At 38.7% G+C, this 25,049-nt stretch overlaps 1 protein-coding gene across 2 annotated transcripts in view; it reads right to left on the bottom strand.

Annotated features, from left to right (window-relative positions):
* SLIT2 (slit guidance ligand 2) overlaps positions 1 to 25,049 on the bottom strand; it is a 386,076-nt gene that overhangs the window by 5,825 nt on the left and 355,202 nt on the right. For both annotated transcript variants that reach the window (XM_043871492.1, XM_043871493.1), the window contains 4 exons: positions 21,117 to 21,254; positions 20,768 to 21,008; positions 17,057 to 17,187; positions 4,594 to 4,748 (listed from right to left, as the gene is read on the bottom strand). In XM_043871492.1, coding sequence (XP_043727427.1) covers positions 4,594 to 4,748; positions 17,057 to 17,187; positions 20,768 to 21,008; positions 21,117 to 21,254 — 665 coding nt within the window. The remainder of the gene's footprint in view (positions 1 to 4,593; positions 4,749 to 17,056; positions 17,188 to 20,767; positions 21,009 to 21,116; positions 21,255 to 25,049) is intronic.

The raw sequence follows: 25,049 nt of genomic DNA, 5'->3' as shown, positions 1-25,049 counted from the left end.
GTCTGTATTTTTGGACTGTGTGCATTCGGGCCAGTCATTTCCTCTCCTCTGGGGCTCAGCTTTCTCATCTGTAATGCCCACGGATGCAGAAATACCTAAGACCCACCAGAGGGGGCGCTGTTCAGAAGGAGGCTTCCCTGGCCCCCTTCTTTCCCCACCTGAGATTCTGACCCAGAAGGAAGGGGTGGGCACAGAAACGTAAACATATAGCTCAGGTGAATCTGATGCAAATGGGCCTGGTCACACTTCACCAGGTACTGAATTAGGTGTCGTGGATTGAAAGTCGTGAGTTTAGGTTTTTAGTCTGCCTGTCTGGCCCCGGTAACTGGATTGCTTCCTAGAATGGGGTCAAAAGGACATAATGTTCCATTTCCAGGAGAGGACGAGTAACTGTAAATTTCTTGTTTGGGGGTAAGTTCTTCCTCTTCTTCTTTTTGAAGAAGCTCTCAAACATTATTTATTTATTTATTTTTCCGTATGCGGAGTCTTCTTTGCTGTGTGGGCTTTTCTCTAGTGATGGTGAGCTGGGACTACTCTAGCTGCAGCGTGTGGACTTCTCACTGCCGTGGCTTCTCTTGCTGCGGCACACGGGCTCTGGGGCACGCAGGCCTCGGCAGTTGTGGCACATGGGCTCAGGGGTAGCATCTTCCAGGCTCTAGAGCACAGGCTCAATAGTTGTGGTGCTTGGGCTTAGTTGTTCCGTGGAATGTGGGATCTTTCCCAACCAAGGATTGAATCTGTGTTTCCTACACTGGCAGGTGAATTCCACTGACCCTCCAGGGAAGCCCAAGGGGGTAAGTTCTTCTAATGGAATCATATTCATTCTGCGAAAACATGTGGACTCTAATATCTGTACATTTATGATCCTTTCTTCAGAAGTTAAAAAAGAACTTCTCCCAAAACTATTTCAAGAGCTCACACAACATGCATATATGCGTGTGTAAAGACTAAAATACAGACCCGTAAAGTTCCACGGCAGGGAGAAGCAATTAGTAAATGTGTTCCTTCTATTCCCAAAGTTAACAATGATACAGGTCTAGTTTTGATTGTAGTAATTTGTAAACGAAAATGTTGATACATCACACATATAGTTACTTTCGGTAGGATATCATAAAGTAAAGAACTATCATAACTCAACGTTTTCAGGTGCTTGGTAGACTTCTGACCAGAGAACTAAGTTTTAATTGATAAAAACAAAAGTAAGGTCTACGGATTTTTTCCTTCAGCCTTTTCTCTATGCCATGGACCATAGCTGGGATTTACTGTTGATAAACAACAGTTACTTTAGTAGATACCTTTTAGCCTTAACAAACCCTACATGTTTCAGAGTGACAATAAAGGGACCGAGGGTCAACACTGAGATTTTGTCAACACTGTCCAATGGGGACATTAGGAGAGGACTTGTGATGTGCAGAGGGTGCCTCTATGTGTGGGTCTTTAAAAAAAAAAATCCCGTTAATACAGGTCTTTCCTGTAGTTCAAACAGTAAAGAGCTTGCTTGCAATGCAGGACACCGGGATTTGATCCCTGGGTCAGGAAGATCCTCTGGAGAAGGGAATGGCAATCCACTCCAGTATTCTTGCCTGGAGAATCCCATGGACAGAGGAGACTGGCGGGCTACAGTCTGTGAGGTCGCAAAGAGTCGGACACAACAGGGCAACTAACGCTACACTAATATGTGTTCTGGCTGGACTTTGATACACAAAAACATGAGGATTACATTGTTTTGTTTTACAGAAAGCTTATATCACTGGGTAGCTGAAAACCCAAGGGTGGGGAAAGCTGCCTCCCTGTTTTGCTAGAAAATACTCTTGGAGAGGTTTATAGCCTAGAATGTATCACCTTCAGGCTAGCCTCTCTGGGGAGTGTTCCTCTTTGCAGAGGTTGTCTACCTTTCTCTCCTTTGCTAATTCAGCTTCTCCTGCCTTCATCATAAAGAATTCAGGACTGTGGTCTTAGGACTGTATTATATTTTTTAAATGTGAATTACCCTGAGACTCGCCTCTGAGAGGAAAGGAAAAGAGCCCAGTGCTCTTTCTGGCAATGAGGTTGGTGGAAAGTGGTTTTCTTCAGGCTTGAGAGGACAGAGGCACTGTCTGCATTCTTCCAAGCCCTCTATCCTTAGAAGGACTGGTAGTGCTGACTTAAAACTCTTCTTTCCCCCTTTTTGAAAAATGTTCTTTTTTAAAAACATGGAATTCTATTTATTTACTTTCTTTGTTGTTTAGTCACTAAGTAATGTCCGACTCTTTGTGACCCCATGAACGGCAGCACGCCAGGCTTCCCTGTCCTTCACTATCTCCTGGAGTTTGCTCAAACTCATGTCCATTGAGTCGGTGATGCCATCCGACCATCTCCTCTGCCTCCTCCTTCTCCTCCTGCCCTCAGTCTTTCTCAGCATCAGGGTCTTTTTGCAGTGTGTCAGCTCTTCACATCAGGTGGACAGAGTATTGAAGCTTCAGCTTCAGCATCAGTCCTACCAATGAATATTCAGTGTTTATTTTCTTTAGGATTGACTAATTTGATCTCCCTGCTGTCCAAAGGACTCTCAAGAGTCTTCTCCAGCACCACAGTTTGAAAGCATCAATTCTTTGGTGCTCTGCCTTCATTACTTACTTACTTATTGGCCATGCCATGTGGCATGTGGGATCTTAGTTCTCAACCAGGGGTCGAATCCATACCCTCTGCATTGGAAGCACAATCCTAACCACTGCACCACCAGGCTTCTGGCCCAAGCACTCTCATTCCACACTTATTTATTTTTTTAACCACATTCTAAAGGGGTCTTAGAAAATTCAGTGAAATGATTGCTATTGAAAGTGTAAAAAAAAATCAGGTGAAGGACAAGTTCAGAAACAAACAAAAAGCCACAGAAGTTAGACTGTTTACTTTTCTGCTAAGAAGTTAAGAAGTGAATGTCAATGCAGGCGGCTTTGGGTGCAGACAGACCTGAACTCAAACGAGGTCTCTATCATAGCTTCATAGCTTTGTGAACTTGGACACATTCTAAGGAATCCCTGAGATAATCCCTTAGGGATTATAAAACAAAAAATCATACCTACTTCCTACAGTCTCTGGGGGTAAGACTGTAAAAGAAGCATTGTGCTGAGAACACAGCAGTTGCTCAGCAAATATAATTTCTTTCCTCTCCAACCACAGGTAACATCAGTGACTTTCAAATGCTATTCATTGTAGCAACAATGGAGGCTCTTGCCTGCTAATGAATCCCATAGTGTGATTTCCATGAAGCAAACAGATCAGTCATCTTGCTGCCCAGACTTTCTATAAGATACTTTTATTACAATGCATTGTGGTTTCATGAGGATGTGCCTGTCTTCTCCACTCCCCTGGGTACAGAAGGGATGTTCCTTTTCAGTTTTTTATTATTTATGCATCTATTAACTTAGTTATCAGCTTACGGCAGGTGCTCAATAAATCTTTACAGCATTGTACCAAAGACTTTTAACTGCTTTAAAAAAAATTGAAATTCTATAGGAGTGTTCAGATTGTCTACTGCTAAAATTACTAAAATCAGAAGTGCTCTGGAATTACAAAAATTTTTCAAACCTGCTTTTAGGGAAGGCTTTGAGGGATTGGTAAAATTACGTAGCATCCCAAGGTTGTTCTTGTGAAAATAATTGATGTAAAGTTGAAAGTACCTGTCATGGTGAAGAAATTGGTTACAATGACCCATTCAGGAACTTTGGCTTATTTATCTGTAAAATGAGTTGATTTTATCAGTCAATTTATCTCAGTTCAGTGTAATTTAATTTGGTGAAACTCAATTCACCATTATATGCTTTCTTGCTCATTTGCTTGAAATTTGAAATTCTATCTCCAGGTTATATCTACTCCTCCAGATTTATGCAAGAGTTCAAGGTTTCTCTACTGCGGTTCTTTTTCTCTGCGCTCCTTCAGATCTCTGTCCATCCCTCACCTATTTGCTCATCTGCCTTCTTGTTGCTTAAAAATAATCTTCACTCTGTCTTTTCAAGCCCTAAACCACCTTTTCAACCTTCTCTCTTTATCATTCCCCTTAAAGTCTGAGCTCAACAAAAGTACTTCTCATTGCCCCAATACAATTTGTGAACTTAATTTGTTCATTCATTCATTTGATTTCATTAGTAACTATCCTATCCTATAGATGAGTTTGCAGCTAGTGGTAAAGACACTCCAGCATAGCGACATCTGACTGGGAGTGTTACCCTCCTTAAGGGAGCTGGGGCGAGTCATGTACTCCTTAGTTTGCATCGAACTTGCTTTCTCATCTTTTTCATTATCTGATTTGACTTCTAACCAGCTTTCTTTTTCCATACACCAGATCAAATAATTATCTGATGTGTAAATCAGCTAGCAAGTGATAGACACAAAGAAACATTAATGCCCTTCTCCACCCGACTACATATTTAGTTAGACCCAGGGCCAGCATTACAAAATAGACTCTTACACCCATCTAGGACTCTTTCTTTTCTATCCTTGCTGTCCATCAATGACTGATCAATGACCATGACACCAGGCATCAACAACTTCAGGATTAGTCTGTGATGAGAATCATGGGGTTTTGGAATCCACAAAATTGGGGAAAGGGCTTACCTCCAACATAGAGAGGGGAGTCAAAATTCAGAGTGGACTGCTTTGACAAGTTGGTAATGATTTTGGGGCTCCCTCCGTCCACTGAGAGGGAGAGACTTTGATCCAGGGCGAGTAGTTCCACAATGTGAAAATTTCCGTCATTGATTGTCTCCACACTAAAACAAAAAACAAAACACAATAAATTAGCTGATTCTCCAGTTATATATTTATTAAATAAAAAGAGCTACAATACAAACTGGACTAAGTTCTTTTGGGGGAAATATACTCCTATCTAACATTAATAAAGATAAGTGGTTGATTTTAAAATGAATATTTTCAGGGAGATACAATCTTTTTTTATTTCTTACATAATATAAAAGTTTTCTTAGGTAATACAAAAGTTCTCCCATTGAGATAGCGTTGGTTGCCCAGCTGTGTCGAACGCTTTGTGACCCCACGGACTGCAGCCCACCAGGTTCCTCCGTCCATGGGATTCTCCAGGCAAGAGTACTGGAGTAGGTTGCCATTTCCTTCTCCATGGGATCTTCCCAACCCAGGGATTGGACTCAGGTCACCTGCAATGCAGGTGGATTCTTTACCATCTGAGCCACCAAGAAAGCCCTCCCATTGGGATAAGTGGAAATGAGTACATTTTGTTACTATCTAGTCACAATCTTCTGGTTTTCAGAAATTATAAAATATAATTTATGCATTTTAATATTAGAGTTTCATTTCTTCAGCTGCTGTCATTCCAAATTGTGTTCAAAACACAAGGAGTCTACAGCTGTGCCAAATATACTCTTTAGGCATTGATGTTAGGGGATCACTGGTCTCTGCACTCTTAAGCACTACACAGTAACACTTACCAGAATCAGACATACACATAAATACGGGAAGAACCAACTTGGTAAGATCACTGTATTTTTTGAAATTTGTTAATTGAAAATATACCCTCATTTTATTTGCAAGTTTCAGAAGATTTTCCATCAAAGGATATTACTATGAAGATGATTATGCTCAGTGGAGAGGTCGGAATATCAGATTAACTGGAATGCTTAACATAGTCATATCTGGAGAATCTCGTGATGATAATGGTTCTTCAGTTTCTCTTCTATAACTTTAAAGGGCCGGGTCCAACAATCATTAGACCACCTACAATGCCACCTTCTAAAAACTTTGAGAGAGCTTATGGAAATACATAAAATGGACAAAAACAAAGAGATTAAGAATTTTAGGTAAACAGAACATGACAACTGAAAAATGAAGTTGGGTGCAATTAGTAAGTAGGTGCTATAAGGTTTAAAGGTGACTGTTAATCTAGGACAAGTGTTATATCAGGCCAATGAAACAGGACAAACAAAGAAAAAGTAGGATTGATAGTGAAAATTAAAGAACAAATATTTGAGATATTGATTGGAAAGACTGGAAAAATGGCTCAAAAAGGGAACTATGGGAACATATAATAGGAAGACTGAGAATACCTAATACTCCCCAAGCAAGGATGCATGCGTGCTCAGTCACTCAGTTGTGTCTGACTCTTTGTGACCCCAGACTGTAGCCCACCAGGCTCCTCTGTCCATGGGATTCCCCAGGCAAGAATACTGGAGTGGGTTGCCATTTCCTCTTCTAGGGGATCTTCCTGACCCAGAGATTGAACCTGTATCTCCCGTGGCTTCTGCATTGGCGGGTGGATTCTTTATCATCTGAAACACCCAGGAAGCCCTCCCTAAGCAAAATGATTGCTTAAATTTCCAGGCACTGAAACTTAAATTTGCAAATAAGTCAAGCCTGGAAAATAATGAAAAAAATGTATTGACATTTCTGTATTGTTAATATCACAAGAGTCTAATCAAATTCCATTGTTTGCCAGCATAGACCAAAATGATTTTTGTGATTTGACAATATAAACCATAATGCACAGCTGTGAAAACCCTTGATGTTCTCTGGTCTTAAGTAGTTAAAAGAGTCTACATGTGTGGGGATTTTGATATGCTGTTTCAGATATCATCTTTAAAAAAATAAATGTTAGATATGCCAATCAATTTTTTTGCCACTTACACATTTAATTACCCCAACAAATGACACGACTAAAATCAACAGAGGAGATAATATACAGGGAATACTGGTGGGCTCGCTTCCCCTTGTGGCTCAGCTGGTAAAGAATCCACCTGCAATGCGGGAGACTGGGGTTCAATCCCTGGCTTGGGAAGATCCCCTGGAGATTTCCTGGAGAAGGGAAAGGCTACTCAGTCCAGTATTCTGGCCTAGAGAATTCCACAGACTGTATAGTTCACAGGGTCGCAAACAGTGGGACACGACTGAGCAAATTTCACTACATGTCCAACTACAGGTGTGCTCAGTCGCATCTGACTCATTGCGTCCCCATGGACTGTAGCCTGCCAGGCTTCTCTGTCCATGGGATTCTCCAGTCAGCACTACTGGAGTGGGCTCCCATTTGCTCTTCCAGGGGATATTCCTGGCCCAGGGATCGACCTCATGTCTCCTTCATCTCTACTAGTGATCAGTAGGCAGATTCTTTACCACTGAGCCATCTAGGAAGCCCCATATACAAAGAAAATACTTTCTTAATAAAGTTACATCCCAACTGTTAGTGGTCTTAAATATGATTCCTCAAAAGTCATATGCTGAATAGTAATAGCAACTACTAGTTAGACATACAGATTTTGCAGGCAGATAAACCTGGATTTGAATTCTGGTCTTGCATTTATTAAATGTTTAACTTTAGATAAGTTACTTAATTGCTAATAAACTTCAGTCATCTCTTCAGTAAATGCTAATAAATATTTCCCTTTCCTATGGTTAAACTGAGGTCTATCCCTGTGAAATGATTTTTTTTTTTGTTTTAATGCAGAGCAAAACATCTAGCCTATAGAAAGTGCAAAGTTAAATGGTATGCATTGGTATCACCATCTGCATCACCATCATCACCATCATTATATAAATAATTGGATACTATTTCAGGATCTTCTTCAAGAAGAAATTCAATTAGTCCAGCTTTATTTTTAACATTAACTGTAAGATGACACTAAAGATTGGTAGAAATATAATAACGCAAGCATACAATGCAAGAAGCACTATTGTTGTTCAGTTGCTCATTTGTGTCCAATTCTTTGCGACCTCATGGACTGCAGCACGTCAGGCTTCCCTGTCCTTCACCATCTCCTGGAGCTTGCTCAAACTTGTGTCCATTGAGTCGGTGATGCCATCCAACCATCTCATCCTCTGTCATCCCCTTCTCCTGCCTTCAATCTTTCCCAGCATCAGGGTCTTTTCAAATGAGTCAGTTCTTTGCATCAGGTGGCCAAAGTACTGGAGCTTCAGTTTCAGCATCAGTCCTTCCAGCAAATATTCAGGATTGATTTCCTTTAGAATTGACTGGTTGGATCTCCTTGCAGTCTAAGGGACTCTCAAGAGTCTTCTCCAACACCACAGTTCAAAAGCATCAATTCTTTGACCATCAGCATTCTTTATCATCCAACTCTCACATCCATACATGACTACTGGAAAAATCATAGCTTTGACTATATGGACCTTTGTCAGCAAAGTATACGGATCTTTGTTGGCAAAGTAATGTCTCTGCTTTTTAATACACTGTCTAGGTTGGTCATAGCTTTTCTTCCAAGGAGCAAGCGTCTTTTAATTTCATGGCTGCAGTCACCATCTGCAGTGATTTTGGAGCCCAAGAAAATAAAGTCTGTCACTGTTTCCATTGTTTCCCCCTTCTATTTTCCATGAAGGGATGGGACCAGATGCCAATGTCTTCGTTTTTTGAATACTGAGTTTTAAGCCAGCTTTTTCACTCTCCTCTTTCACCTTCATCAAGGGGCTCTTTAGTTCCTCTTAACTTTCTGCCATAAGGGTGGTATTATCTGCATATCTGAGACTATTGATATTTCTCCCGGCAATCTTGATTCCAGCTTGTGCTTTATCCAGCCCAGCATTTCTCATGATGTACTCTGCATATAAGTCAAATAAGCAGGATGACAATATACAGCCTTGATGTACTCCTTTCCTAATTTTGAACTAGTTCTTTGTTCCATGTCTGGTTCTAACTGTTGCTTCTTAACCTGCATACAGGTTTTGCAGGAGGCAGAAAAGGTGGTCTGGTATTCCCATCTCTAAGAATTTTCCACAGTTTGTTGTGATCCACATGGTCAAACTATTTAGCATAGTCAATGAAGCAGAAGTTTTTCTGGAATTCTCTTGCTTTTTCTATGATCCAAGCACTAGTACCATACAAATGGCACATGTTCTCATTAGTAATAAGCTTTTTAAGAAAAATTTTTGTTGGAGTATAGCTGATTTACAATGTTGTGTTAGTAACAAGGCTTTAATAGATGACTTCTCTCCCAACTAGCCCAGGAATAAAATCCTACAGAAAATAATATTCTATGATGATTCCACAATTTGTGCTTAGTAAAAATCACTGAACTGGAAAAAAATACATAATAAACTTATAATGATAGCTGAAGATTATGAAAGTGCTTATGAGGTATATAGATGTGAAACTTGTTTTTTGATCTTATTTTCCCATTTATAAGTGAAATTCAGAATGACTACATTTTTCTCTTCCCCAAAACTTTCAACGTCTAATCTGATGATTCCAGAACTTGTAAGAGTTACCACTGAACTTAATCCTGTCTGTATTTCCCAGGAATTAAGTGAGGTTTTGCCAAGCTTTTAAACAGATAAGTACTGTGAAATTAATATTTTTAGATTCTTTGGTTTTACGATGATATTGTGTGGATGGAGCCTGATGAGAATATGGCCAAGCTAAGAGTATTCAAAATTAGTGTTTCAAGCTGTCTCCTTAAGCCAGAGATCTGGGGTTTGTCCAGGAGTTCTTTATTATCTATATACTCTTTTAAAATAAAAGGAGTTATTGACACACCAGTTGTTGCAGAATAAAACTGAGCCATCATTGATTTTACAGTCTATCATGGTCATCTCATACCTATCCACTTGCAATGTGTAACATCCTTCTGGGTCCTAATAAGTATTGACAAACACTCTCACTTCTCCCTAGGGAACTATACATTCCAGGTCTCACAAAAGTTGCAAGTGAACCACTTAACAGTAAACCTTTCCACTGGGAACATAAATTGCATTTACTACCATTATTATGTAATTCAGTTTTACTATACTCATCTATTACCTGAGATTTGTTTTCTTGTGTTTGTAAATGGATGTGTGAAAGCTGTTACTCAATTGTCTCACGCTTTGCTACAGAGTTTAAAAACTTGGGGCTTAAAAGAAGAGGGGCCTTAAATTGTCTTTGATTGCCTTTATATCTGCAGGACACATTAGCAATGACAATATTCCTTTCTCCATGATAAATTTTAAGGTATTTCAGTAGTGAAGATAAATATTTCACTTCTTTCACTTATGTGAACTCCTGCTTTTTGCCTTAAACACTTAGAGTATTTGTTGGCATACTCTGTGCAGTGGAATAGGAATCAGAAACCAGACAAATTCAACTGGCCATCTCATTTTGGTATCTCTGGGCTAAAGATGCTTCATCTGTGAAGTAGGAATGCTAATAAAAAAATTTCCCTGCCCAACTGTTTAAGTGAAAAGAAATGGGAAGCCAGATGGGATTAAATGTATTTATGTACTTGCATAAGATCTTTCAGAAGAAGTTTTTACAAAATAATTTATCACGTAAATGTATTTTGGAGCAAATTCCAGATCTTCCTCAACTTACAACTGAGGAATACACTCACTGTAAACTGAAAATATGGTTAAGTTGAAAATATACTTAATACACTGAATCTACTGAACATCATAAACCTAGCCTGCCTTAAGCATGCTCAGAACACTTATACTAGCTTACAGTTGGCCAAAATCATCTAACACAAAATCTATTTTATTAATAAAGTATTGACTATCTCATATAACTTATTGAATATCGGATTGAAAGTAGAAAAGCAGAATAGGATAGTTTTAAGTATGTTGGTTGTTTACACTGGTGGTTGCCTGGGAGCCCATGGCTGGCTTGCTGCCACTGCCCAGCATCACAAGAGAGTATCATACCACATATAGCTAGCCTGGGAAAAGATCAAAATTCAAACCTCTAAGTATGGTTTTTACTGAACGCATATTGCTTTTCCACCATCATAAAGCTGAAAAATCACTAAGTGGAACCATAAGTTGGGGACTGTATGTATGTAATTTAAATGAAAATGCTCTAAAATAGAGAGAGACTTCTACATTTGAACATAAGATAGGAGTCACATGTAAAACAATAGTATCTGCACCTGAGTCCTTATTCTTCAGTATCGGAGTATCCGAGCATGAAGAGTATCCATAAACCTCAGCATTACCAATTATCCTACTCTGCCTAGACTAGGCACTTTCCATTAGTTACTTCCAAGTCTCCCCATGAAATGGAAGCACAAATTGTTCAAAGTTACAAAGCTGGTAAAAAGTGGTGCCTTCCCATATAGCATGTCAAGAACTGCTGAGTTATTTACCTTGGAAAGAAGACTATATAAAATCTATCTACTGTATGTCTTTCCAACGATATTAATTCTTTTTTTCTTAATGTAAGCCTGTATGTTGCATAACCCAGAGGCTGTGTAGCTAAGCAAGCCTACCAGTCTGCAGAGGCAAGTTCTCTGAAGTTGTGCAGGTTCCCTGAATACTGAAACCAATGAAGGCATGGTCTGATCCTGCGCTTTTGTAACGCGTACATCTGATTTCCTAATTTTTAAATAGTAATGACTATGTTTTCAAAGAAGCTGTTTGGTTAGGAAAATGACATTAATTTGAATCTAAAGAAAGAAGCAAACAACTGTGATTAACATTTTTTTTTTTTTTAAAGTTTCTGCCTATCTAGATGAAAAGAAGGTCTTTTGAAGGGCAAGTGATTATCAGGCTACTTGAGAAAATAGTGTTACTCCATCCCTGTCTGAGGGTACTGCTGATGCTGGCTTCAAGTTTGGGCTGTCATTCATTCATTCATAGCACTAATAATAAGTCCCTCTTTATGCTATTCTCTAAGTATTCTAACAATTAGGCATGTGTTCCATATTCTACATCCATCCACTTGTTGGGCTGCTTATGGCATCTTTGTTGCTGCTGATTAGCTCTCTTAGCAGGGTGCAGGCTAATATTTAATAACTGGCTCTCTGAAAAACAGAATGAGTCTGGATTTGTAGCATCTGCTGATTACTGTGGTGGAAAATATTCCCAACAGGGTGACATCAAATATGAAGCCTTGAAACTTGGATAAGAGAAGCAACGCACACCGTTAGCTCTCAGGACACAGCTCAGCTACATTACTTTCACACAAATGGTTTTCACATTGTGGTCCCTGGCCCGGAAGATCAGACGGAAACGAAGTGAAAACTGGGACTCATCTGGGATCTGAATCACAAACTAGAGGTGGAGCCCAATACTCTGTATTTTAACATACTTTTCAGGTGACCGTGGTGCAGGTTATGTGAAATCAATTGCTCTACACCAGTACCTGTATGCAGGTCCTGTCAGCAGTATACATGTCTACAGGAAATCATGTAAGAAATATAATGAGGAAATGTGAACACCACTTTAGTTCTACTGGAAAAGAAACCAGTACTACATCTTGGTTTTCTTAAACACACTTACAAGTTGTTAATTACTACCTCTAAACCTATTTCTATGAAATAATGGTTCTCATGTTGATTCCTTTGGGACAATAATTGACATCTAAGATCAAAAATTTTAAATCCAAAATACACTACAATAAAATAATATTAATGGATGCCAATTTCCCCTAATTCAACAGATTTCATTTTACTAAAATAAACAAAATCCATTTCCATTAATGTAGAAAATTAACTAGGTAATTGAAATGATGCACCTGGTGTACAAAATTATTCCCATATGTGATGCTCCCATAGCACATTAAATAATGCATAATTTGGGAAACAAAGTCTTACCGAGGTATATTTTATATAACATAAAATCATGCAATTAACTGAACTCAAATTCTCCAAGGTAAGAATAGGTAAAAATATTCCCTTTTAAAACATTAGTATAACGTATATTTAATAAAGTTATATAAAGTGGAAACACATCAAGATTTGAAAAGTTAATTCAACCAAAGAAAATATTTATTAAGCCACTTAGGTGAAAGCTGATGGCAACAGTATTATTGACGGGCTTTGCTGTAATGATGGAGATGTGGTACTTTTTATCAGAGTGCATATTCTTATAAGGCCTGAGCAAGGACAGAGGCATTTAAATAAATGCTAGAATATTAGTAAGAGCAGAAATAGGACTTTGGACAAATTTCAAGTTGAAGGCGAAAGAAAGAAAAGATTAAGAATAATTCATTATACCTACGATGACCAAGAAGATGGTGATGCCTCTCAATGAAATTAGGAATGTATCAGGGTGAAGCAAAGGAAATGAAGTTAGTTCTGGACATTCTGAATTTATGATCCCAACAGCTACCATCACTTATTATTTGGTATGCATTATAAACACTCCACATGTATCAAATCATAAAATTTTTACTACAGTCCTACAAAGATGAAACTATGATTTATTATCTCCGTTTATCAGGTAGAACCAGAATTTGACTAAGACACACAGTTAATAGACAGCAAATCTGGGACTTGAATCAAGGCAGATTGTCTTTAGAGTGCCTGTTCTTTTCCATTATTCCAATTTTGGTTTTGAGTTGTAATGATGTTCAAATGGTTCAAAAATCAGAATGATATAAAACTGTACTTATACACAAGTTGTGGCTCAACCACATTCTTTCCTCTCTATCCCTAGTTTCTTCTTTATGAAAGTACATGGAAATAAAAATACAAGGACACTGTTCTCTACCTTACTTTGCTTTGACACTGCTCTCTACCTTTTTTTCTTTTGAACTGAGCAACAGACCTTGGAAATCTTTCAGTATCCTACATAGAGAACATTTGCATCCTCTCTTCCCCTCCCTTACTCCTTTTTCCTTTTACAGTATATTCCATTGTGTGGCTGCCCATAGTTTATTTAGTTAGAAACTTGGGTTGTTTCCTAACTTTTGTTTTTAGAACCAACACCACAGTGAATTACCTTGTGCATATATCATTTCTATGTCTCCAGGTATATCTTTCGAATAAATTCCCAGAAGTAGGAAAGCTATTTCCAAATTGCCCTTCATAGAAATTAAAAACATGATATACTTCTAGTGTTAATTTCTGAGGATAGAAGATGCACTTTTAACTCTTGCTGCACTCCAGGAATAGACACAGAAAGATTTTCCTCTATTGTTAGAAGAGAGATGATAACGAAGACAAAGTGAGGGAAGAGTGAGGACAGAGCTAAGTGTAGAATCAAATGCTCAAAGAGATTTTATGGGGTAGGTACTATATTATTGGAGAAGGAAATGGCAACCCACTCCAGTACTATTGCCTGGAGAGGCCCATGGACAGAGGAGTCTGCTAGGCTACAGCCCATGGGGTCGCAAAGAGTCGAACACGACTGAGCGACTTCACTTCACTTCACTATATTATTACTTACAGATATGAATTTTAAAGCACAGAAAAATTAGTATTATGAATTCTGAAGCACAGACAAATTAAATACCTTGCTAAAGTTTATATATAGTAATTGAGCAAGCCTAGATCTGAACACGTCTTAGCCACTATGATTCAGTTCGGTTCAGTTCAGTCGCTCAGTCGCGTCCGACTCTTTGTGACTCCATGGACTGCAGCATGCCAGGCTTCCATGCCCATCACCAGCTCCCAGAGCTTACTCAAAATCATGTCCATTGAGTCGGTGATCCAACCATCCAACCATCTCATCCTCTGTTGTCCCCTTCTCCTCCCGCCTTCAATCTTTCCCAGCCATCAGGGTCTTTTCAAATGAGCCAGTTCTTCGCCTCAGGTGGCCAAAGTACTGAGTTTCAGCTTCAGCATCAGTCCTTCCAATGAATATTCAAGACTGATTTCCTTTAGGATGGACTGGTTGGATCTCCTTGCAGTCCAAGGGACTCTCAAGAGTCCTCCAACACCACAGTTCAAAAGCATCATTTCTTCAGTGCTCAGCTTTCTTTATAGTCCCTCTCTCACACTATGATTATTATTTGTCAAAAACTAGATTCTCCTAAACTGTTGAAATAATTTAATGTTCTTAATAGTGTCTATGTCACAGGAACTTTTCTCCTACTTATTTGGAATACTACTATATTCATATATATGTGTGTGTATATTATCTATATCAATAGATCAATAAATTAATCTATGTATGATCTCTCTATTCAAATTCTTGGTGACTGTTGCTTCGTTTCTTTTACTTAAAAATAATGCTATGTTTGTTGATTGTTTTGACATAAACTTAAGAGCAAGAAATAAACAAATGTTATGTTTTCCCTGGCCCTCATAACAGATGTCTCCATTAGATGATCTTCAAGCGGAAACCTCTACTTCTGGTTCATAACAAAAAGTGTGTGATATGATACTATTCTTTTTTTATAGATGTTACAAGGTATACTCTATTGTTAGACAAAAATCGTAATGAACATAAACTTGTAATAAGCTCTTTAGAGTAAGTCCTCATTTGGATATAATCACTTGGGTTTTTATAACTCATCTAGAAGCATTTTAAGTGTATTTTATGTGAACACTAACTTTAATAAGCCAACTCCGGGAACTTTTACTATAGTTTCTGAGAGTTCTATGCTGTTTCATTGCATAAAACAAGACAAACAAACAAAACACCAAAAATGAACCATAAAATCAATATTATGAAATCTTTTTAGGAGCTGAAACAAATTGAGGCTATAAAGTTTAAGACCTAGCAAACATTTAAAATATTGGCACTAATTCATCACCATTTAGAAATGAAATAACTATTGTAATTTACTTGGAAACCCATAATTATGTGTTTGTTTCCAGGCTCTAAATATTCCCAAGTGGCTTAGCTTACCACCAAAAAGACTTATTGAATTCCATTCATGGCTACAATTGGCATCTAATTTCCCAGAACCATTGTGAAAGATTAAATAACATGTGACGCACATGGAAAATATATAAGTATGATGTCAGTAACACAGAGGCCAGTATCTCCATTTATGTCTCAGTTAATGCCCACAAACTTGGTGCCCAGTGCCTTTGGTCTACAAATGTGTTTTGTTTGCCAGAAATGGCATTTTAAAAATGTGAATCATATTTAAGGAAGGAAAACTTTATATTTAAAGTGTTAATTTTTTTCTTGAAAAATCAGGAGCTCTGGCAAAACTTGGGTCCACATTTTCACATGGCAGCATTCAGGGAGACCTGAGTAGACAAGGTCTAGTCCCGTTTTGACAAACATTTGCTTTTAGTTCACTCTGCTTACAACCATGCCTATTATGGTGCCAACACCAAGGCTGTTTGTAACACAGAAAACCTTCTCTAAAAGGTTAGAATATTTTTAAGAATAAAAGAATGAGAGCACATATCATTTGCTTGCAATTAGCCCACTCAGTTCATTTAAGTTATCCACCTGGAAAAACTGACTGCCTATGAATTTGTGACCCTGCTCTAAATGGTGGCACTTATTTATACATGTGAAGAAATAAACTCGATAACTAGGTAGCTTGTCTGCCAAATGATTGGTGTTGAGACCCAAAGGAGGGGCTCTGAAGGTTATGCAAAAAGCATACTTTGAGTAGTGTATCCTCCCCCATTCACATATCAGTACATCATTACCCATTCAGTATATCATCAATTCATTGTATTATTAGAAACTTCCAAAATGAATGATACGATTATACACATCTTGGAGGTGTCCACTGGCTTCTTATGTGTAAGCTTCTTAAGGGCAGGAACTTTGTTGCTGAAAGCTTAGAACTGTGCCTCGCACACATCAAATGCTCAATAAATACACATTGCATGAATAGTAACCTTAAATTTTTCCCTATACTGGGTATCCTGCATCTCTTTCTCTAGAGTTACTCTCCATCCATCTTCTCCCTGAGCTGAGCCCTGAGAGGCTCATGTGTGAGCTGCATCACCGAGATCAGTGGGTGTCTGATGTTTTCTGGCATCTGATTGGCCGGAGAGAAGTATGGGCAGGAGGTTGTTGGGAAATCAAGTATTTAAAACCCTGATTCCTTCCCTGAGGCTTGACAGCATTCCTCCATTGAAGGTGGAGGTGCTTCTTTCTGTCAGGCAGTCCTCTCTGCAATTCCTTTTCTGAGCACTGATTTCCATAACTGCTGTCTCCCCTCTTTCCTTCAAGCCCCTGGGCAGGAGCAATATCCTGAGTTACTAACTTCAGATCACTCCACTGTCCCAACCAATCTTTGTAAATAGTCATCTAATAAATCTTTCCTCAATTATCCAACTTGAGTATGCTGTTACTGCCAGGCCTCTAACATACTTACAAAGTCTGCTGTAGTCAAATTATTCCTCCCCCCCACCGCATAACACAATAATAGAAGGAAAGCAGTTCTGCATTAAGCAACTGTTTTCACCTTTATCAGTAACTGAGAAGTCCTCACCTGTAAATGGCAGAAGCTGGGTGGGAGCCGGTGTCATAGCTGGCACGAACTCGTCCTCGGTAGAGTTCTACAGCGATATGGTCTTTATCACCCTTATACAGGAGGATTCCACTGTCTTCATCTGTGGCAATCTGGTGGGAAGTAACCTTGACATTAGTAGGGTGAATAGTTGTTCATACATACTTCATTAAGAAGAAACAAGGCTTCCTAGTGAAGAGGTTTTAGTCTAGTTTATTTCTTCTTTACGGGTCTGAGAAAATACTAATACACACTGAAATGATTACTTGAAAGATGACCCCTTCCTGGATTACTTTGTTATAAATAAATTCATAAAGAACTTCAAAATGTTTTTCAAATTCATAAACACATATTTATTCTCTTTCCACGCATATTAGCAATGTTAAAGCTTAATGATTCATGTCCTATGAAATATGCAAAAATAAGGACATTACACAATTTATCCTTCAGAAAATTAAAACTGAAAAATATTTTCCATATCAAGTTCACAGTGCCTAATGTGAATCAAGTTTCCCCTCCTATATATTAAGCTATATTGTCTCAGTCAACAATGATAAAATCTAATCAGGAATAAAATCACTACATTTCCTTTCCATTAAAAAGAATAATAAGAAACACTTAATATGCTTCAAGTAAAAAATAAATAAATTTTAAAAAGGAAGCCAGTCCCCAGAGAAAAAAAACAAAGAAACTCTTAACATTACTGAATGTGCTTAGAACTTCCTTTGTGGGAGATTTTCACTTACCTGTTCGTTTTGCTCCTGTTATGGATTTTTCTTTTTAAGGTATATGTGAAATGCGATTGTATTGAGCACAATGGAGTTTCATGTTGCATGTTAAATTATGCCATGATTGGGGAAAATCTGTTTTTATTCTGCTTTCTGACTTTTTCAGGATTTTAAGACTTAAGCCCAAACACCACTGAGTACTTCTCATAACAATCTGGGTGGCAAATGCTGGAAGTTAGGGAGGCAGACTTTTTAAAGAACGTCAGCCTGCCTTCCGGGGTCCCATTCCTCGTGACTTCTCAAGAAGCCTTGGCCCCTTGCTGGAGTGCCAGGGTAAAATGAATAAGGAAGAGGGTCACAGGAACTTGGCTACACACATTTGAATGAAAAACATATTGAAATATCTTGCTGAACAGATAAAACAAACATGCAGCCCCAATCTGCCTCATGTAAATTTATGACCCCTAAGCTAGCCTAGACTAGAGATCTCTTCAAGAAAATTAGAGCTACCAAGTGAACATTCCATGCAAAGATGGGCTCGATAAAGGACAGAAATGCTATGGACCTAACAGAAGCAGAAGACATTAAGAAGAGGTGGCAAGAATACATAGAACTGTATAAAAAGATCTTCACGACCCAGATAAGCACGATGGTGTGATCACTCACCTAGAGCCAGACATCCTGGAATGTGATGTCAAGTGGGCCTTAGAAAGCATCACTATGAACAAAGCTAGTGGAGGTGATGGAATTCCAGTTGAGCTATTTCAAATCCTAAAAGATTATGCTGTGAAAGTGCTGCACTCAATATGCCAGCAAATTTGGAAAACTCAGCAGTGGCCACAGGACTGGAAAAGGTCAGTTTTCATTCCAATCCCAAAGAAAGGCAATGCCAAAGAATGCTCAAACTACCGTACAATTGCACTCATCTCACACGCTAGTAAAGTAATGCTCAAAATTCTCCAAGCCAGGCTTCAGCAATATGTGAACTGTGAACTTCCAGATGTTCAAGCTGGTTTTAGAAAAGGCAGAGGAACCAGAGATCAAATTGCCAACATCTGCTGGATCATCGAAAGAGCAAGAGAGTTCCAGAAAAACATCTATTTCTGCTTTATTGACTATGCTAAAGCCTTTGACTATGTGAATCACAATAAACTGTACAAAATTCTGAAAGAGATGGGAATACCAGACCACCTCACCTGCCTCTTGAGAAACCTATATGCAGGCCAGGAAGCAACAGTTAGAACTGGACATGGAACAACAGACTGGTTCCAAATAGGAAAAGGAGTACATCAAGGCTGTATATTGTCACCCTGCTTGTTTAACTTATATGCAGAGTACATCATGAGAAACACTGGGCTGGAAGAAGCATAAGCTGGAATCAAGATTGCCAGGAGAAATATGCAGATGACACCACCCTTATGGCAGAAAGTGAAGAGGAACTAAATAGCCTCTTGATGAATGTGAAAGAAGAGAGTGAAAAAGTTGGCTTAAAGCTCAACATTCACAAAACTAAGATCATGGCATCTGGTCCCATCACTTCATGGGAAATAGATGGGGAAACAGTGGAAACTGTGTCAGATTTTATGTTTTGGGGCTCCAAAATCACAGCAGATGGTGATTGCAGCCATGAAATTAAAAGACGCTTACTCCTTGGAAGGAAAGTTATGACCAACCTAGATAGCATGTTAAAAAGCAGAGACATTACTTTGCCAACAAAGGTCTGTCTAGTCAAGGCTATGGTTTTTCCAGTGGTCATGTATGGATGTGAGAGTTGGACTGTGAAGAAAGCTGAGCACTGAAAAATTGATGCTTTTGAACTGTGGTGTTGGAGAAGACTCTTGAGAGTCCTTTGGACTGCAAGGAGATCCAACCAGTCCATCCTAAAGGAGATCAGTCCTGGGTGTTCATTGGAAGGACTGATGCTGAAGCTGAACTGATGCTGAACTTTGGCCACCTCATGCGAAGAGTTGACTCATTGGAAAAGACCCTGATGCTGGGAGGGATTGGGGGCAGGAGGAGAAGGGGACGACAGAGGATGAGATGGCTGGATGGCATCACTGACTCGATGGACATGAGTTTGCGTAAACTCCGGGAGTTTTTGATGGACAAGGAGGCCTGGCATGCTGCGATTCATGGGGTCATAAAGAGTCAGACATTACTGAGTGACTGAACTGAACTGAACTGAATCTAGCCTAATCTTGTCTATAGGGGTCCGAATGACTTGCTCAAAGGTAAATGGTGACTTGGTGGAAAGACTTAAAATTTGAGTTTGTAAATTCAATTGGAAGTTAAATGACACTTGGCTGAATATTCTGTCAAGGTGTTTTCTGTCTCATTTGCGCTCTTGTCAGCTGCAGATTTCCTAAGGAAAGCTCCCCACTCCGCCCAGCTTCCCACTGTAAAAAAACTTGAACCGCAGAGCCATAGAAATAAATGAATCAAATGGCACTGTGCATGCTAAGTCACTTCAGTTGTGTCTGACTCTTCGCGACCCTGACAGACTCCTCTGTCCATGGGACTGTCCAGGCAAGAATACTGTAGGGGTCGTCATTCCCTCCTCCAGGAGATCTTCCCCATCCAGGGATCGAACCCGTGTCTCTCACATACCCAGCGTTGGCAGGAGGGTTCTTTCACACTATGCCACACGGTAAGCATCACCTAAGCACAAAATAAAGATATTTTGCTGCTCTCTTTCTCAGTGTGAGTGTGTGTGTGTGTGTGTGTGTATTTTATGTGATCAAGTAGTGAATAAAAATACCTGGTGTCCATTTAGGTTTGACAGACAGAAATGTTAGAGAGACTAACAGGAACTTTTCACACAAGCTGCATTATCTGTCATTGTGCTATGCAGTATGTAACTGTCCGTTTAAGAAACAACATCACTCACAAACCGCCAGGCACATTTATGCTTGGAAGCTGAACTGATTTCAGATGAGATCAGCTCTTGGTAGTGGGGGAACCTTACCTGAAGAGTGATGTTTGTTTGAGGCCGGACCTTGGCGGAAGGGATCTGAAGATAAGACTCTTTGTTTACAAAATTCACACTGACCAGTTTTTCACACTTTTCTCCCTGGTAGCCAGGCAAACACTGGCATATTGGCTCATTGATCCTGATGATGCATTGAGCTCCATTCTGACAGTCAAAATTATCACAGGGGCTGGTACGAGGGAGAACCATGGGTGGAGAAAACTCACAAAACAAGCCACTGAAGAATGAACAGGAAAAGAAAATACATTGACTAGATGTTACTTAATTGCCAATATGAACTGAGTCCTATAATACTCAAAATACAAATATTCACTTGCACTGTTACCTGTAGCCTTCAGGACAGGTGCAGGTATAACCGTTCACCGCATCGGTGCAGTGGGCTCCGTTCTTACACTTGTGATCTTGGCAGTCATCGAAGTCGATGTCACAGTGTTCTCCTACATATCCTGGGGTGCAGTCACATCTGTTTGAACAAGCAGGTAAACAGTTTCAAACCTCACTGAGCCAAAATGAGCACAACAGTTGTGTTTCCTCTAGGAAACTGGTACTGTCTTCGAAAAAACATTTAGAACAGGCTCATAAAGCCTAAACATTAGCAGATGCCTAGAAAACAGTACTGATCTGCGAAGCCTTCCACGTTTCTCACTGTGATCTCTCAGAGGAACAGCAATTTCCCCTCTCAGATGACAGCATGCCTCCACAATCCAAATAAGATTAGACTAATCGCACTGGGGTTCACTCTTTCCTCTTTCCCTTCCTCCCTCTCTTCTTCCCTCACTCTATTTGACTATGGTGTCCTCTATTTCCAGCTAATTCATCTGAGTACTGACATGATAAAAGTGTTGTGTTGTAAAACGTATTAAGAACCTTAAGCAAATTTTTAAGAACAATTAACATTTTTAATTTTCCAATAGAGACTGGATACATTAGAGTAAAATATAATATTATGAAAAGCAAACATATTAGCATTAAATACTCTCTAATTCATCATGAATCCAGACTACTGTTAGGGCAGAATGGGGGCTGACCTAACTGGGTGGAGCAGGGAAGGTGGTACTGAATTCCTGGGACCCAATCCTGGACAGCTTTTCAGACTGTTCACTCTGGTGGTGTGGGGCAGAAGGGATGGTCTGGCTGCACAGCTGCTGAAGAACCAGGGATGATAATACAGCTGATGTTCTCTGAGCATGTTGCTTCAGGGCCTGTTCTAGTCACTTTTTCATACATGGATTCACTGAATTCTCTCCACAGCCATGTGACATTGGTGACATCATGCCTCCTTGCTACAAGTGAGGAAACAAGCCACAAACTGCCTTGCCCAAGGACATCCAACTGGTGTGCCATAGTCAGGAACTGAACCCAAGCAATCTGGTAAGAAGCCTGAATTTCTAACCATAGTTCTATGCTGTTAAATTAGTTACTTGGCATTCCCTTTAAAAACTTTTTCATCAGTGCCGACCACTGGAATTCTATCTATGACACCAAGACACAGTACTTTATTTTTTTTTTTTTAAGATTTATTTTACACAGTACTTTAAAGGTGCTCAGAGAAAAGCAATATGGCATGTGCAGTGATTATAAAACTATGCTTTGTGAAGCTATTGGCACTCCTACAGATATGGCCATAAATAGGGAGGGGGCTTCTGGCAGCTTCCCTCTGTATCCCACCACCCAACAACACATTACTGCTGTGATTCATTAGTTTTACACACTGGCTTCCATGAGTATTTCTGTTTGGAGTTTAAGAAAGGGTTTACTGACAAAAAAAAAACAAAAAAACCAGGAAATTATTTTAGCCTAATAGTATTTAGACTTTGCAATTAGGCAGAGCTGTGTTCATATTTTGGTTTCATTGTGAAGTGTATGTAATCTTGACTACATTGCTTAATCTATGTGCTACTCCCATCTATAACACATATATAGTAATTTCCACCCCACAGGTGTTTGTTAAAAGTTTAAATAAAAATATTATCTACAAAATAATTTGCATAGCATTTTATATATAATACATGATCAATAAGTAAATTTTAAAAAATAATTCTATGTAATTCTTTATAATTCTAAAAAAAAATCTTTTCATGGTTTAGACTGTACTAATTATTTACTTTTCTATTTCAAAGCCATTAAGATGTAAGTGAATGAGAATAATTAAAAACACTCTAGTGAACGTGGATATTATTGAATGCCAAAGGTTTTGCCTGAAAATGCAAAATCAGTATTTAGGAGTTACTGGAGAACTGATGAATTAAAATAAATGGGAGTATATACCATCTAAGGGCACCACAGACTTAGCCTTGCATGTATGAATTAAGAAATGAAATGAGCTCACTGCATAAGCATGCTTGCTCTAGAGCCAGTGGTTTTAGTGCTAAATCATAACAAAGCAAAGTAAACAAGCCTGAAGTTAAATGGATTCTAAATGGCCATAGACATTCTCAACTAGATGGACAAGGCCTGAGAAAAGGGCTTCCATCAATGTTAATGTGAGCAGAGCTGCTCAAGTACAGAGCATTAAAAGAAAGAAGAAATGCTTTGAAACACTCTGAATTATTTATCTGAGAAGAGAAATCAAAGTAAAAGATAAGAGAACCACGTATTCACCAAAGAGGCTGTCTAAGAGCTATTTTATATTCTTTTCTCGACAGATACTATTTTTCAAGCCCATTAGAACTCGGAGTCACATCATGACCAACATTTTGGCCTTTCTTTGACTCCTCAGGCAGAGTTTCAAAACAGGAAGAAAATATTTAATTATGAATTCCTTAAAGTTTACATTATCAATAAAATGTGTCACATTCCCTGAACTCTATTATCTGACAAGGAACAAGGAAGAAAGCAAAGACTATAAAATATATCGTTTAGAAGCCCCAAAGCTGACTAAGTAAGATGTATGCTTGAAAATTCTACTTACGGCATATCATAGTCTAAGAATATCTCAAAGCAATTTAGGAGATTTATGAGGTATAGAATAAAGCAAGAGAACTAAAACCAGCTCTATTAGCTTAGTAATAAGAAAATGTAGTTGAAGAAACAGTACAACTTGTCCCAACAATATTTGTTGGTAGAAATTTCCTTCAGCAGCCTCACATAATTTTGGTCTCTGAGTCCACTTACTTTTTTGCAACTTCCTTTCCCACAAGGTGCAGTTATTCATAATATGGGATTAATAGCAAACACTATGATTTATCCTGTTTCCTGCTAAACGACATACAAACTCACAAATCACTGCTGAAAACCATGGGTTCCCAAATCAGTTAATGTTTAATCCAGTAAAATGCACTATAAGGAGCATGCAATCTAATTGATAGTAATTAAAGACACTGAATTAAGGGTAGGCTTTTTGAAGATGAACTTATTTTTGAATGGTTTCCTTTAAGTTTGACTAACAGTCTATCTTGTAATTACAATTCACAAAGCTTTGTGAAACCTGTCCAGCAGATAAGTCCTTCTGTAAAACCATCTGCTCTACTGATTAATTTCTCTAAGAAATGACAATATTTGTTATGTAAATGATGGAAGTTCAATTTGCCAAATTCATTAAGGGGAGATCAAAGACATTAAGACTTAAAATAATATACCTATGTATTTGGAAGAACAAAATGCAATGCAGAATTTTGTATAAAATAAAGATTTCAATAAGACTTTTGTTTTTCCCACATACTGTTGGAAACTAAAATATGAAAAGTAGAATCAAATATATTTTCTTTTAAAAAAGCATCAAATAAAATCAGCAGGTGCTGCAACTGTATATTCTAAAATAATGAATTTTAAATCAAATTGAATTAAAATATTCTCTAAATGAAACTTGAGAGTAAGTATTTTACTCAGACTGATCTTCGAAAGGCAGTAGGGGTCAGGTGATGTGACCCCATCTCCCACTCAACTTGGAATATTCAATAATCTGTTGACAAGTATTAATATGTTGTCCCAGCTCTAATCCACCTATTCTTATAAAACTGACCTGAGTAATTTTTAATTCTCTGAATCCTATGGCAACTAAGCCTGAGTATGAGAGGGTGAATAGCCATAAAGCTCCATAAAAACAAACGATGGCAATATTAGCACACGCCCTGACGCATGGCAGAGGCTCAGTAAATACTGGGTAAAGAAACCAGTGCACTGGGACAACCCAGAGGGATGGGAGGGGGAGTGGGGTGGGAGGGGGGTTCAGGATGGGGAACACATGTGCACCCATGGCGGATTCATGTCAATGTACGGCAAAACCACTACAATATTATAAAGCAACTAGCCTCCAATT

The sequence above is a fragment of the Cervus elaphus genome, chromosome 17 (assembly GCF_910594005.1).
Source record: "Cervus elaphus chromosome 17, mCerEla1.1, whole genome shotgun sequence".
NCBI classification, from domain to species: domain Eukaryota; kingdom Metazoa; phylum Chordata; class Mammalia; order Artiodactyla; family Cervidae; genus Cervus; species Cervus elaphus.
The sequence above is the reverse complement of the archived record's forward strand: the minus strand, read 5'-3'. Positions and strand labels throughout refer to the sequence as shown.